The 15777-nt window shown below is 41.2% G+C and overlaps 1 protein-coding gene across 1 annotated transcript; it reads right to left on the bottom strand.

Moving 5' to 3' along the window:
* Window positions 1-9024: 9024 nt before the first annotated feature.
* On the bottom strand, window positions 9025-11224 carry LOC119017707. Its single transcript, XM_037094599.1, has one exon. The coding sequence runs from the start codon at window positions 10417-10419 to the stop codon at window positions 9613-9615; it is 807 nt and encodes a 268-aa protein (XP_036950494.1). The 5' UTR covers window positions 10420-11224; the 3' UTR covers window positions 9025-9612.
* Window positions 11225-15777: the final 4553 nt, after the last annotated feature.

The following is a 15777-nucleotide window of genomic DNA, read 5'->3' as shown; positions in this document are numbered from 1 at the left end:
AATAAAGGTGTGACGATTTGATGCAGCGATGGCAGTCGCTATCATGATGCAGGTTTGTGCACTAGGTTTACTTCAATTTCCGGCGTTATCGCCGGACATTTCTGAGGGAATACAGCTACACTAGGAGAAACACTGGAATTGTTTTTATATCTGTCACACTCAGTGTTACTCATCAACTTTCTTACTACTGTTTGATCGCGTCGCCTCGCTCTGAATGCTGAATTTACGAGGAGCATATGAAAGCACCGTTGAGACCTGAGGCTGTGACGTTGCCATCTGCTGGCCAATTAAAGTAATCGCTCCCATGGAGCAGAGCAGGCTCCAGGTTCAGATACTTTCCTCCCATCGGCGTTTAGACACTTAACACGTTTAACTTTCGAGTAATTGAACCACTTGTGTTTTGTCAAATGTAGTAGTTGTTTAAAAATGCTTGGTTGAAGACACGAGGCGTCAAAGACCGCTGTTTAAAAATAACCGTCACGATTCCAAAGCCGCTTTAGCTAGCCGAATTTGAAAAAACAAAACAAAATGGCAGACGGAAGTGACACCAAACGGAAGTATGTCCTCGAAGTGACTGAAGTAAGTCGAAATTTAGGAAACATGAACATGTAAAACAGAAAAAAAGATTAATAAAGATAAATGGACCCTCATAAAAAAGATGCTAGATGCTAACATGTTAGCTGTCAGGTCACTACTGGCCACCACCTTTGTTTGAACTCATGGCTAAACTTTTCAACTCTTCTTTTTGTACAGCATGTCATTCAGTGCTACAGCTGCCCTGAAGAAGGTTTGAATAACCTGACAATACTGGAAACTGAGGTAAGTCTTGTTATCAATGTCGGTCTTAAAATTAGAAGTGCTTTATTGTCTTAAGTAGATGCTTAATTGAGTGGTTGGAAAATAGCTAGATGAAATTGTGGATTGAGGCAGGCTGGCTGCAAAAGGAGCAACACCAGCCTACGAAAGGCAGAGGATAATTTCCTGGAGATGATGCTACACATCAAGGGTAGCGAGACATGGACTTTGGCCATCTGAGTGTAATATGGGAAACTACAGTGCCTTGAAAACTGAGGTTATCCAATCTAAATTTCACAGTGTTTACTGATAATAATCCATTGACTTACTTGGATTTGCTCAATTTCACTCTCTGACTGTGTGTAGCTTTGGTAGGCAGAATGCATTAGCATATTCATGTCAGGATAATCGATATTCTAATGAAGCCTCAACAGATGATTTTTTTGCCATATGATCAGTGTTTACTCTCAGTGGGCTTCCACGTCTCTGATGACAGATCTGGTAATGTCATCTTTCCATGCTGGCTTAGGGTTGTAATGTAGAGCATGACTGATGCTTTGGGGCAGAATATTTTACAGTTGAACAACAAGTTTTATTGTCTGAATTGACATTGCTGCACAGAAACGTTACATTTAGTGGAAATGTGATCATTTCAAATGATCCCAAGCATTGTTTTCTGTATTATAATCCCTAAAAAAAAATATATTATGTACATACAGATCGATGTCTCGACAGAACATTGGGAAACATATGTGCTGATACCAAAATAACTATGGGTTCTAGTGTACATACTTGTAGGGGAGAGAGAGGTGGCAGAAATGTAGCAGGTTGGTTAAACACAAGGAGCTGCTCATCACATGCCTGCAGATCATGGATATCATGGTGCAGAAAGGACATTCAGGCTCCTTTTTTAATTTTTTATTGCTTCCTAAGTACCACAGCCAAGGGTGGTCCAGGCATTAGGGAGTTTGTGGGCCTTTGCGCTACTTCAAAGTGGTCGGATCTGTTCAACGAGATCTGCCCATGAGGATGCATTAACTCATAGATATTGAGCATTTTGATGTTTCATCTGCAAGCTATATATAAATGGCCCCTTTATTCTGTGATAAACAGCAACAGATCTGCAAATTTAACAGGAGTGGCACAGTACTGCATGAGTTTGCTTTTTAAGCATTCAGAAATAGGAGGTCTGAACAGTTTCTAGGGGTAGTGATGGGAATAGTAAATGCATTAGCTGTTAATGTGTTTGTGATAATTGTCTTGTTTTTTTCGTGCTTCAGCTGTACTTTGGTTTGCTTTGGAGAGAGGAAAGCTTTTGCCGGTGTTCTGTAAATAGTGTGTGTTGTATGCAGTATGATAAACTGTTCATTTGGACTTTAAGGACCGCATGTGACACAAAACAAGGATGGCAACCGTGCAATATATCTGTGTGGATAATAGCAGGCTAGTTGTCACTTTTGTTGCTGGAGTATTCATTGCCTGCACTTATCGCTACCCGAGACCCTAAATCCCATAGTGTCCTTGCAGGAGTAAATACATTCAGGAACCACTCCACTGGAGCAATACGTGGTCAGATTACTTTGCTTTGCCTCAACAAGAGCCGTTCCTGGAAAGATACATTTGATACTGTGCACTGCAGCTTACAATCTGGCCTGAATGCAGAGGTCCACATCACTGAACACAACCTGTGCTTTTACATGCTTCGAAACTTGCAAGTTGCTTGTTCTTAATGAATCCAGGGTGGAGTGCACAAATGTGAATGAGTCTGGTGTTGATGGGGAGCATCAGGGTGCCACAAATGAATTTCAATTAATTTCAGTGGGAAGATAGGAAGGCTGATTCTTTGGTCCACCCACTGAGATCTGGCCTTGTAGTCTGTAATGAGGAGAGTGATTCGGCTCTGATTGGAGCACCCTACCGCGTCAATGGAGTAATCACAACTGTGTTGATATTACTCTACCAATCCTCCCACTGTGCGGAGTGGACCTCCAGCTGACACTGTTTGAATTCAAATTAACCAAATCATTTAGTCATATTGTCGACCTTGGTGTGGAATTTGACTGGCAATACAAGCGATAAACATCCCCCACTTTCCAACCTGTGTTGTATTAGTTTAGTGTTTTTTAAAAAAATAATATGATGAAAAGAAGGTGAACCACTTCTTGAGAAAATTGATTCGTAAATGATGAGGACAAAGGACAACTCAATCAGGAAATGCCCCCAGCCTCAGGTGTTTTGTTTCCATGAATATCAGTGAGATAAATAGGCCAAATTTTAGTTCTAAAAAGTGCATGCAGGATGACCGCATTACTTAACTAAATGTCAGCAAACATCCTAAAGTTCATCGTTATTTTCATTTGAATGCTGAAAATTGTAATTATGCTGTAGCAAATTTTATTAATTCAGCTTCTATCATTTGATTAACAAAAAAGTGTTCATTTGTGTTCAATGCTGGGCACTACAAAACTTAAACAGGAGACTAATTTTTATCAGTATTATGGAATTCTCTGTTTTGGTAACTGCTGTTAGCTAGCTAGATAGCTACACAGAAGTGGGAGGATGGGTGTATGGATGGATGGATGGATGGATATTTTATTGTATTGTATATAGGAGCCTACTTATTATACTTTAATGAAACATAAAAAAAATACTGAACATCTTAGTTGAACAAAAAAACATGCTGTTTTTTGTGCACTTTCAATAGCTACTGTATAAAACCATGAAATAAAAAAACAGTGATACTTGCAGTCATACTATGTATTTGTAAAAGTTGTTGCACAGTCTGAAGAGAGATATTTAGTTCCTTGCTGTTTCAACAAGGTTAAGATGTTTAAGAAAACTTCAGTGCCTTCTTGTCAATGATTATATTGATTGCACAGGAATGGGGGCATCCAATTACACCGATGACACCGAGAGGCAGCAGCTGTTCGTCACTCCATCAGTACGGACTGGAACACTAAGGAATGTTAATATGCAACCCAAGAGCACTGCCAACGTCATGCTCGTCATTTGACATTTATCTTTAGTTTTAGGGCATTTAGCAGACACTTTGTCCGAAGCGGCTTACAATAAGTGCATTTTTCACAAGAGAGAAACCACAACATATCACCGTTGATAGAGGAAAAAGAAATATAGAAACAATTGTCAAGCACTCATCTGAGGATTGTTTTTGTTCTTTTACATCTGAACAAGGCCAATATTTTTGAGCAGTGCAGTCACCATATTAATCACAGTAGAATGACGTTTTCATCATAATGCACTTCTGCACATTTTTACCTCATGGGTCAAAGGGCAAAGGTTGAACAAACCAGAGGGACTCAGCGTTTCCTGCTCACTATTGTAATGTTAATCATGCTCCTTCTGAAGTCTGAACTGTCCCGTCTTCACCTTTTACTTGGCATTACTGAAACAGAACAAAGCTAATATTTGCTGGGGCAGACATAAGCTTCAGTAATGTGTGTGCATGCGTCTGTGTGTGTGTGTCTGTGTGTGTGTGTGTGTGTGTGTGTGTGTGTGTTTCCATTCTTGCTTTATTTCACAAATATCAGTCCATAAGTGTACCCACTCCCTTTTTTCATCAACACGTTTTTTGGAAGAGATGAGATGGAAGAGATTACAATAAGTGCATTTCAAAATATAGGAGATCTCTTTATGCCTCAACTGTTTTAAGCTAATTGAGTCTGAACTCCTCCCATTATTGCAAGGGAAAGGCAATGATGATGATAAAAGGGAAAAATGTAGCCTTAACACTTTTTGATGGGTTAGTATTAGAATTGCCATTAAATGACAAAATAATAACACCAACATCATTTTCTTGTTGTGAATGCTGTTATGTTATCTAAACATAATTATAGATAATTGTCTATTCTATGACCATTTAGCTTACCTTCCAGTGCACAAAATCAGAGGTGCTTGTCAAAGTGATGGTGCATTCTCTGCATTTGCCTTTAAACTTATTTCTCCACCAGAGGGCAGCAACAGTCAGAACAAACTCCAGTTGGTTTTCTTCATCTCTGTAAGCCCATCCATCATGACAAAAATAACCAAATAGCTATATAATACACAGAAGTGACAGATGCTTGCAAGTTACTCAGCACTTAAAAACATGCATGAATAAGTTGAAGTGAGTGGGAAAATCCTTAAAATTAATATTAATGCGCCCCAATTTGATGGAAATTTTAATAGCACTATGCAGCTGTCACAACATCTCTACATTAGTAAGAACTAAGTCATAGGTAATGTTTTATCAGTCTTTATTTAGTGTAAACACACTGTGCCCTCATTTTCTATGAGAGCTTTTGAAAGAGTGCTGAAGACATTTCGGTCTCCGAACTTCCCATTTCTTTCGCCCTGGTTTCTGGCAGCCCTGTAGTCAGTGTTCATTATCTGCTCTTACAGCTTTGACTTCAGCACAGCAATTACATCCTCAGCTGCGCTGATTAATCCAACATGGAGGCATTTCACAAAATGGTTTTGAAAAGACATTTCCAGACACTTACCAGGGAGTAGCTGTGGCACAGCTTGTTTATGCAGATAGACCACAGCCAGTCATATTGCAATAAGATGTTTTCAATGGCTGCTTAAGTGTTCTCTTAACCTCTCGTGTACACTGTGCAGAAAACAATAGACTGTTCGGAAAGTGATTAATTTAATCTATTTTACTCCTGACATAAAATGGAGGTCTGTCTGATGTCATATTTGGCTAATGTACGTTTTTCTATTGTTGAACATATTCCCTCCATGGCCATTCGTTACTATGTCTCCACTGCTCTCTGCTTAACTGCTTAACCTTCCATTCTATCCTGACAATCACCTAATCAATCACTGTCCCGTTACTTGACAAGGCAGACAAAGAGAGTGTATGAGTGAGAAAAACCTTTGGCCTGTCTCGACAAGCAAGAGGAATGTCGACTTCAGAGGGCTAACACAGGCAGAAAACATAGGCCCAGTAAATATTCAATTTAAAGGATTCCCAGATAAGGCGAGTTGAAAAATTGAGGCAGCACCCATTCTTCTAGATAAGAGAAGACGGAGCCATCTGGAGGCTGGGAGATAGCGAACTCCCACACCATCCCAGAGACCTCACTCTCATCTGCTGCAGCAGCAGAGGCAGGAAAAATAGAGTGCCAACGCTTTCATTATGTTAACTTCAAAATGAATTTATTCACATTCAGTGCATGTAGTTAATGGCTTTAGTAAATAGAAGGGTTATTGTTGTGTCTGCCATATCTATGATCGGTCAGTCTTTACTTAATGTTGCCCTTTATTAACGATTTATTAACTACGTTACTATATAATACTATATCTTAGTAATAGTTACTACATTACCATATAATACTATATTTTAGTAACAGCTGCATATATATTTATATATAACTATTACTAAGATATTAAGCATTCAGTAGGTTAAAATATAGTTCCTCTTTATTATCCTTTAAAGTAATCATTTGAATAAAATGCAATTTGTTGCAGCCATTCGACCATTATATGTATCTTAATACCTGCTGAGTGAACAGTTATAATTGAAATTGTCCAACATTGACATTTCTTATAGACAGTTCTAACAAACAATTTCAGTGGGGGTTTATTGGGATGGCTCTGGCTTAACTCTCCGAGGGCCCCGTGTAGCCCTACTCCTCCCTGCCAGATATAAATTATTTTGTCATCATCATTATAGCTGTTATTATATTATATCAGTTTGCCTATAAGAATCTTCATCTCTGTACAGTTTTGTATTATTATTGTTATTTTTACTATTATTATTATTATTATTATTATTATTATTATTATTATTATTATTATACTAGTAATGAGAGTGAATATGACTATAAACACCCCAGGCTCTATGTATGTGTGTATGTGCATACATGTATGTATATGTATCTATGCATGTATGTGTGTGTATATGTATCTATCTAGATGCATGTGAATATTTATTTTCTTATTCTCTCTCTCTCCCCCTCTCTTGGTCTCTCTCTCTTTCTCTCCCACACCTTTTCTCCTTTTCTCTTCCCACCACTCCCGACTGCACACATCAATACATGACACTGCCACTTATTCAAATACCCAAACATACTTAAACACATACACTTAAACTGTATACTCCATCTAATCACTATAATCACTCCCTCTGAACACTTACGTTTAACTGTCTGTTATTGTCTGTATTTTCTGACCATCCTTGACCATTTTGTCTTCCTCATTGTTGTTGAATGTTATTTATTTGTTTCCTTCTCTTTCCGTCTGCGCTGGTTTGTTTTGTAAACTTTATCACCAACAATAATGATAATAAAAATAATTTGTCTAACATTTATACGAGGAGGAAAAAAGGGCATCTCGAGTTCCTTATAGAGTTTCACCCACGTCTAATCTAAATAATCTTCAGATATATTTCCTTCAAGATTCGAACGATGGGTAATGTCGTCTGTAGTCAAGATTTTACCTGTTTTCCTTTATCTAGTCTCTCATAGAAAGCACTTGGTTTAAATATACTTATCATACATATAGTTCAAGGTAAACACACAAACACAGATGGTACATTTTGGACGTATGCCTGCACCTCCTCCAAATCCACCTTGACTGCATCTTTGAAAACAATCATTATTGGCAAAATGGACTCTCAGCTTGTGAATAACCTTGTCCACATTCTTCTAATGCACTTTGTTGACTCCTCCACCATGCTATTTCGTACCAGCCACATTGGATTTAGCTCCGGGATAGTGCTTTTGTCAGTATGTTTTATCTCTTCTCTCACTCAGGTACGCTATGCCGTTATCCCTAATTACCCCTACTGCATTTTACACTTGGCCCAGAATTCTTAATGCTTGATAACAGATGCAGGTCGATTTGAAATTTACTTATACCCGCATTATCTTTTTGACCTGCATCGCGGACCGACTGTCCCATAGGCTCTTGGGTGAAAGCTGTTAACTCTGTGATAACAACGACATGAAGTGATAACCTTCCAGCAGTCTTGAGGACACACAGTTTGCTACATCTGTGCTGTATTGCAGTCGCAGCATTTCTTATTCAACCTTGGATGCTCTGCTGTGCTCTGATTCATTTAATGGGATCGAGAGGGAGGTTAATCACTATGTTCGCCATAGACTGTTAAAGTTCTGGCTGACCACTATATGAAATATTGCGATCCATATTCCTTCGAAAGACAAATTTGAATGCTAATGCCACAGGGTTGAACTCTCCTTTTTTCTCCGTTTAAAGCTGCAACAGAATTGTTTCCTCAGTTAGGAGTCACTTTGATTAATTTACTTTAGGAGGCCGACATCTGCTTTTGCAGATTTTCATTAAGATCAACAGTAAAAACCTCCAGACAAGGTTCCACTTGTCTAAGTTATTATCCCCAGAAGACAGGGTTGATTAAGTGGAAAAAAGTTCTTAAGTATTTCGCATAAAATTATCCTCAGGAAGATTTATTTTGTTTGTCTTGTTTAGGATAACTTTTAAAGAAATATATGTTGAGATCCTTAATCCATTAAATCCAGTACATACCCTCCCAGCTGTTTTTTTTTTCTTCTACCACTGTGCATTCTGCTCCGAGTTCAAATTTGATCCAATTGCCATAGATGTCTGCAGCACCCAGTTAAGCTCCAGCAATTACTCAGATGTACCTTTTTTTTTTTTGCAGCTAAAGTAGTATCTAAATGGTGTGAAAATGCGGAGAGGCAATGCATAAAAAATGTCAACCTGAGGAAGTCTGCAGCCATCAGTTAACTACGTGTATATAGTGCTACGGTGAAAACTTTTCTCTTTTTTAAACCATATTGTTCAGCATATTATTTTGCGTGAGAAATGGTAGATCAAAGCAGAAAAGGTAGATTATACTATACAATAGATATGGTGGGTGGGTAGGCCTATTGCCTGAAAGGGAAGAAGTATAGCGTGTTTCATATTTTGCAGGAACAGTGTAGTGCGAGGCTCTGTCAAGCCTAGTTTTAATCCTTTTCTCCACTGTGTTGTGTGATGTTTCGTTGTTATCTTAATGATAATCTGTGCCTGTATTTCTGCCCTAGGCATATCTGTCAGGCTGGGTTGGTTTAGGAGCTGTGCCTTATCAACAGCTTTGTCATTAAATCAGCTTTTTCTACAGACAAATTTCACTGCAGTTATTCTTATCAAAAGATCAGCACACTGTGATTTTCTGTTCAATCAGAGCTTTGCAAATTCAACGATGTGTGAGTAAGAAAGATGAAATACAGAACAAAATTTCCATTGGGAAAGAAAAAACAATTTATTTAATTTTGTTTTCATGAGAGTTAATTATCAGACAAAATTGGTATGTTTTGCATTTGTCATACCTTCAATGGCTTTAGCTGTTTTTATTTTATGTCCTTGGGTCTACTTGTGTTTTTTTAAAGGCTACACTTAAGAACATGGAAGAATAGAGATGATTGTAACATGGTGCTAATACATGATTTTATCCACAGGCTGTAGATAGTTTACTGCAATCTGAAACCTGTGCTATTCATGGCTTTTTCTTTGTCGGTGTGAAATGGGATGTGAATCTGTCGAAGATTTTATAGCATGGGAGCGCACATCATCACAGATGTGGATGTGAGACACCATGTTGCACATGCCGAGAAACACACCCCTTAAATGCTGTATGTACAGAGGCAAGCTTTTTAGGTCCCAGTCAAACTGACCTCTGGAGGCTGGAATTGGTACTCAGTTCTTTTGAGAAAGCACTGTTCTGTCTGAGTGAGTGTTCTGATTGTCTCAGCATTGTGCTTGAGTGGAGGGCAGTGCCAAATGAACTCCTCTGATTCAATCCTCTCCACTGTTTGACACCGGTTCAGCCAGTCAATGCGGAGGGTGGACTGAGACTCCTTCCCCCAAACACACTCTCTTACAGTGAGGGAAATTGCTGTATGGCAAAGGTCCGAGAGGTCTCTTGCATGCTGTCTGCGTGGAGGATTCAACACCCTCTCTCTCCTCCCACAATGCACTGAGAGTCTCTGGAGGCTGATAGCCTGGTTCCTGGGGATCCAGTGGGTCTTTGGAGAGAAGGATGCTGATGGAGGGCACAGTTCTGTGCACGGTCATCTCAGATGTCCCACCTTCACTACTCTCCCACACCTCTTTCACCACTTTGTACTGCAGTTTGGTCAGCTGGTGCAGAGAGCCCACTTTCCGTTTCATGATCTCAGCACAGGTGATGGTCTTTGTGACGGCGCGTCCTGACCCAGTGAAGACCACTTGCCGGAGCCCTCCCCCACTTACACCCGTCTCTCCTTGCATCCGTGCCATGGCAAATCCCATTAAGTTGCGAATCTTACTTCCCTCCTTCACGCGCATTTCCAGTACACCCGAGGCCAGTCCTGGAAATGGACAAGGGCTGTCCTCCTCAGTTCGGCAGACTTTCTTGAACCCTTCCTGTCCGAGTTTGAGTGCAGGGGGAGGGACAGTTAGGGGGCTGGAAACATTATTCACCACCGCTGGCTGGCCAGCATTGCTGTAGGGTTGATCCTGGTAGACAGAGACGGTCCCTTGTGTTACACCATTCTCCATTCGTATCGGTCTGTTCACCTCTAGTCCTGGGAGGGTGCCGACAGTGTCTCTGATAAGGTACTGGTTCTGGCCACTGACCACTCCGCACCCTGCGAACATTTTTTCTGTCCTCAGTTCTCCACCGCAATGTTACTCCAGATATATACATGGAAAACAGCTCAACATCATTTTCTTACGAATGTGGTACTTTTCTCTCCCTTCAGTCAACAGCTGTAAAGTTTCAAGACTTCATATAAGAAATATTACCCGCTCCCTAAGAGCGCTATCAATGAAGTCTTTAATGCTCCCTCTCCGGAAGAGCTGGAGAAATAAGATAAACGCCTGGCTGGTGAATTAAGAACACTGTCGGGACCATTCAAGATGTTCTTTAAAGGGCATCTCCATTTCATAACATAAATTACTATTTGGACTATTTGCTCTGGAGATGGATTAAAAAAAAAAAAAGAAAAAAAGCTAAATCATCCTCTTTCCTTCATTTGTATGCATTTCATACGGTGCTTTCATTCTTAAATACTTCAAAAGATATGGAGTACTTTGTTGATTCTTCTTTAGCAAAACTTTTCTAAAGAGAAACTAAAAGCTCATATCAAGACTCCACCTTTTTCTTAGCGATCCAGTCCAGCGTTGCTGATTCTGATCTGATGATCATGTCGCCTTCAACTCAAAATTGACCTCTTGGGGTGTCCAGCTGTTCCACCTCCTGTTTTGGACCTCTTGATGTTTTACTCCAGCTTGAGTGGGTCTGCGTCTCTTCTCCTCTTGCTCATCTGAACATCCACAGCAGTTGAGGCCAGGGTTGCATGGAGTTCTGCACCTGGAGTGTCCTCCCCTGAGCTCTGTCTTGTCTCCAGTGATGCTCTGGGAAGTCTATTCTGTTCCCCACAAAGAGACATAAGGGACAGGAGCTGCCTCACAAATGCTCACAGGAGGAGTGTCTGTGTGGTTGAGGGGGAGCATGAGGGAAAGGGGAGACAGCCCTCTTAAAGGCGCAGGTCTTTTCATCTTTTAGATGAACACCCTCCCCTCCACAACTGAAGCCTGCCATCTGAGGGGGAAAAAAGAGAAGGGTAGGGCTACTGTGTCCCTTTAAAACCTAGAACACAGATCCCCGGCAACTTTGTCAATCTCTTTAGAGGACGTTCCAGTGTTCAATGTACATGACTGATTAAACCTGAGTTCTGAAATAGAGAGTCAGTCAACCTTTAAAAGTGCATTTTCAGCTACGAAACAATGAATTAAATTAGCTCTGATATAATTGAAAACATCCTTCAAAGAGCCACTGAAAGTCAGCTGCATTAAATTGCACTGTACTTAGCCTTTATCCTATTAGATGTTTGTGACCATTACAATTTACATAATGCAGCATTAATAGCTTCATTGTTGAGGCAATCAAGTGGCGCGGTAAGAATGCCTGTCTCTTAACGCTTGGATTGTTATATTGTTACAAGGCTGGAGAGCCCTTGTGATCAAGGACACGAGGACCACAAAAAGCATAGAGGCATGACATCCATGCTCAAAGTGCTGTATTAATAGTGACTGTCTTCATTAGCCTGCTGTAGCTGTGCAGGTGAGGAGATGGGGCTGACAGGTGGGGTAATAAGCATCTTAATAGGCTTTCCATCACCAGTGGAGGGCGCTGGCTAGCACCCTTCTGCACAGAGTCAGGCCCAGACAGCTGTAGCATCGTCCTGCTCAGCCCGGTCTCCTGGTCGACAGGTGGATTTGTTTTTGTGTGTGACTGACAGATGGGAGAATAGGTAAAGACAGCCCACTGAGGCTGAACCTGTGAGGCCAAGAGAGAGGCAGACAAGTCCTAACTACTCTCTTCTCAGTGTATCCCATGGTGCACAGTAGTACACAGACACTATAAACTCACTGTGGCTCAGGCCATTCCTTACTGTGAGGCTAATTCACAGTGGCATGTGTATTATATTGGATCCCTGTGGTAATCAAGGAAAAAATAAGGGAAGCCCCCACACCTCCAGCTCCAACTGGCAAAGTGAAAGCTTGATTCCAATGTCTTTTATTAGCAGAGTTTGAATGGGAATCATCATCAAAGAATCAGTAGATTGACTGGATCCATGGAGTGATTACCTTTTTTTTCCTTTCGCATATGAGAGCTGTTTATCTCCACTGGAACATTCCAGACACTGCGGGAGACGTAGTACCAAATATCTTTTTTTTTCCCTTGCCTTTTTTGTAAGCTAAAAAGAAAAACAGGAGAGGGAAGACAGGGGAGGAGGGAGAGTCTGTGTGGCGCTCACCACCAAAGTGATCATTCTGTTGTTTGGGAGAAATTACCCTCATCAGTCATACAGAGATGCACAGCTGCCTAAGGGGATCTGGTAATGTTACTGCATAATAAACTGTGTTTGTGTGTGTGCACATGCACGCATGTGTGTGTGTGCGTTCAGAGTTGGAGCAAGATGAGGCAAGACAGAAATGCAAAAGGGCAGGGGGTAAAAGAAGTCTGATTTAACCACAGAGAGGTTAAAATTGATGATAAAAACAACTCTGTAATCATCCCTTCTTACTAGATGATGTTGGCATATAATTTATTGCTTCTCAGTTTAACTTTAGGAACCTGTTTGCTTGTGGGGATATGATAGATTAAGCAATTCGGTGTCTGAGTAAAATGCAGGGTTCTGAGCAAACTGTCTTCAGACACATATTCACAACTTTTTTTTTTTTCGTTTCCCTCAAAGGCAAAACTATCCTCCAGATGGCCAAATGATACCATCAGGGTTTTGCAGAACTGCCGTGTATTGACCTTTTTGAGTGTAGAGCTTTTTTCCTTTAAGTGGTTTCATTTAATGATGGGTAGAGGCGGTGGCGCTCACGCTTGGTCACTCACTCCTTCACACCTCCTCCACAGATCTGGCCTCTGCTCCCGTAGCTTTCTAAGCACTTACTCCTCACTTTATCCGACCTTGGCTGGCATCTGTGACGGTCCAGGCATTCTCTCCTGCACGCTTACCTCCCTGTCTTGGTTCATTCGGCTTTCACCCCTTCCCACCAGAATTTAAGTAAAGAAAAGCCATTTATTCCAAACACTGTGACAAATAGTAGTGCTTGTGTCTTGCTCCTCTCCCTGTTTGCCATATACTTCAGATGTCTGAAGTGGGTGCTGTTTTAAATTTGGGGGCTTTGTTGTTGGTTGCAGCACTGCAGAGTCTGCTTGTAGAGGGGCTTGTTGTGCTGTTGTCAGGGCTGCACATAAGCGGCGGTGCCTCACTGTGACAGCCGGTCGCTCACTTTACGTTAACCGCAAGTGTTTTCACGGTCATCAACCAATGGTGGCCTGGAGGCTGTCATTTCGCTCCGTGTGGAGCTCGCCCGCGGCTTGGTTCTGCCCCACAAACTCACAGCCGGCCCTGGTGGGGGGACAGATCAACACACACACACACATGCATATGCACTCACTTATAGACGCGTGCACGCCCACTGGACGGGCACACACACAAAAAAAACTATATGCTCAGCATAAGGCAGGCTGTTGGAGCAATTACAGAAACATGGCAGAACACGATGAAGCAGGCCCCACTATCAGAAGGGAAATAGAGTGAGCAGAGGAAAAATGATGACGCCATTAATAACAGGGAGGCTCAGAGGCTCGGAGGGAGGTGGGGGTGGATGACCCTCTCTGTGATTTCCCTGTGACAGCACTTTGAGGTGCAAATGGTTGTGTTTGTATTAGATCTTTGGACGTTTAAATGGGCATGTTTTCTCTTCAAAGGCAAAAAATGAATATAGAACAACGCTGTCGTAATATACCAAATGATGCGTGAAGTGATGTTTTCCTGTCACTCATGCATCCATTATTTTGGTAAATGACAGGTCAGACTTCTTTATTCTCATTCTGTCTTTTTGCACCTCCATCTCGAGTCAGTCCTACACATCTCCTCTCCTCCAGCCACTGCTTTCCCCTCGGCACTGCAATGCAGATGTGTCTCGCACACGGAGCCAGGAAACTTTCATTGAAGATGCTTGTGAAAGGGGAACATGAGAGAGAAGCGGGAATGGCATGAAAAAGATGGAGCCAAAGGTGGAAGGGGACAGAAGTGCTTTGAATACAGTATATGAAATACTACCAGGAGTGATAAAAAATAAAAAAAAAAGTTTATGCACTCAGAAAAAGCCTGAGCAATAGAATGTGAAAAAGAGAAAGCATATGGTATGGCAACTCTTGATTTATGAGGCCTGTCAATGAATGTGATGTTTTTAGCTTCATCAACTAAACAGCTCTACAAAGCTAGCGCACCGCCTAACAAATGTTTCAGTGTTTTTGAAGAGCCACTTTGATATAAAAGAGTGTCTTTTTTTGGTTTTACATTGGATTCAGTTGGGTGGGGCTGAACCCTGTTGATCTATGTTTTTTGGTGTATTATCGCACACACTTTGATTAACGGCACTGTCTCTAATTTAAATTGGCAGCAGCGGCTGATAATCACATTTGCGTTTGGTGCTTCTGTTTTGTCTGTCCTCGGGCGAAAAGTTAATGGACTTTATGGAAAAAAAATGCGATCAATTATATCAAGAAATAATTTGCCATGTTGAAACAAATGCAAAAACTAAATGAATGCCTCGGAGCGAGTATTCACTAACTCTGCAGCTTTCAATTTGGGAATGTAAGGCTGCTTACTGTATAGGAAAATCAACAAACCAACGGGTACTTGGTCTGAATATAAAGCATTATTTTCCAAGATAAAGAATAGACAGAGATATTTATGGCAGTGTCATGTGTTTGAAGCTCCAAGGCAGTATGATCTTACTTTTAGCCTGATTTTAGCCTGATCTTCCACTTGCCGATGGTTTTTTGAGATTGTCGACAAAATCCTCGGATCATAGGCAGATCGGTGCGCTCCCGTGAACAACAGTCGGTATGTCTGAACTGTTCAAAGACATGATCCAGGAGCTCGGGGACAGCTTGCAGACATGTCGCAGCCACCTGCTAGATATCTAGCAGCCTAAACATCTGGTTGAGTCGCAGACGGGTTGGGGAGCAAGGAGCGAGCTACAGCCAATGAGAGCAGACACTCCTTTCCTTTTTACCCTCTCTGCTCTGCTGTCGTCCGCAGTATCTCTCCGAAGTCATATATTGTGCATCTATGTGTATGGAGCAGGCACAATACAGCTTCCAGTCTCTATGAGAATACATACACACAATCTTTTCATTATTTGTAACAGTGCCCTTCTTGCTCAAATACAATACAAGTAGGCAGGTATACATTTTTAGTGCAAAAATGATTATAATCCATCGTCTCTCTCTTTATCTTTTCTCTTCCTTGTTTTTTTTCACTGCAAATCAGCACACAAACAACTTGGACTGTTTGGACTGTGTAATTCCTGTGTTACGTCTCACATGTGTGATCTTGGAATGGGTGACCCTGTGTTGCTGATTCAGCGTGCAAACCACTATGACTGTAGTACAAGGCAGAGTTATGTAGTGTGAACAGA

This window comes from Acanthopagrus latus, chromosome 4 (assembly GCF_904848185.1).
Source record: "Acanthopagrus latus isolate v.2019 chromosome 4, fAcaLat1.1, whole genome shotgun sequence".
Classification (NCBI taxonomy): domain Eukaryota; kingdom Metazoa; phylum Chordata; class Actinopteri; order Spariformes; family Sparidae; genus Acanthopagrus; species Acanthopagrus latus.
This window is presented reverse-complemented; position numbering and strand designations above follow the sequence as displayed.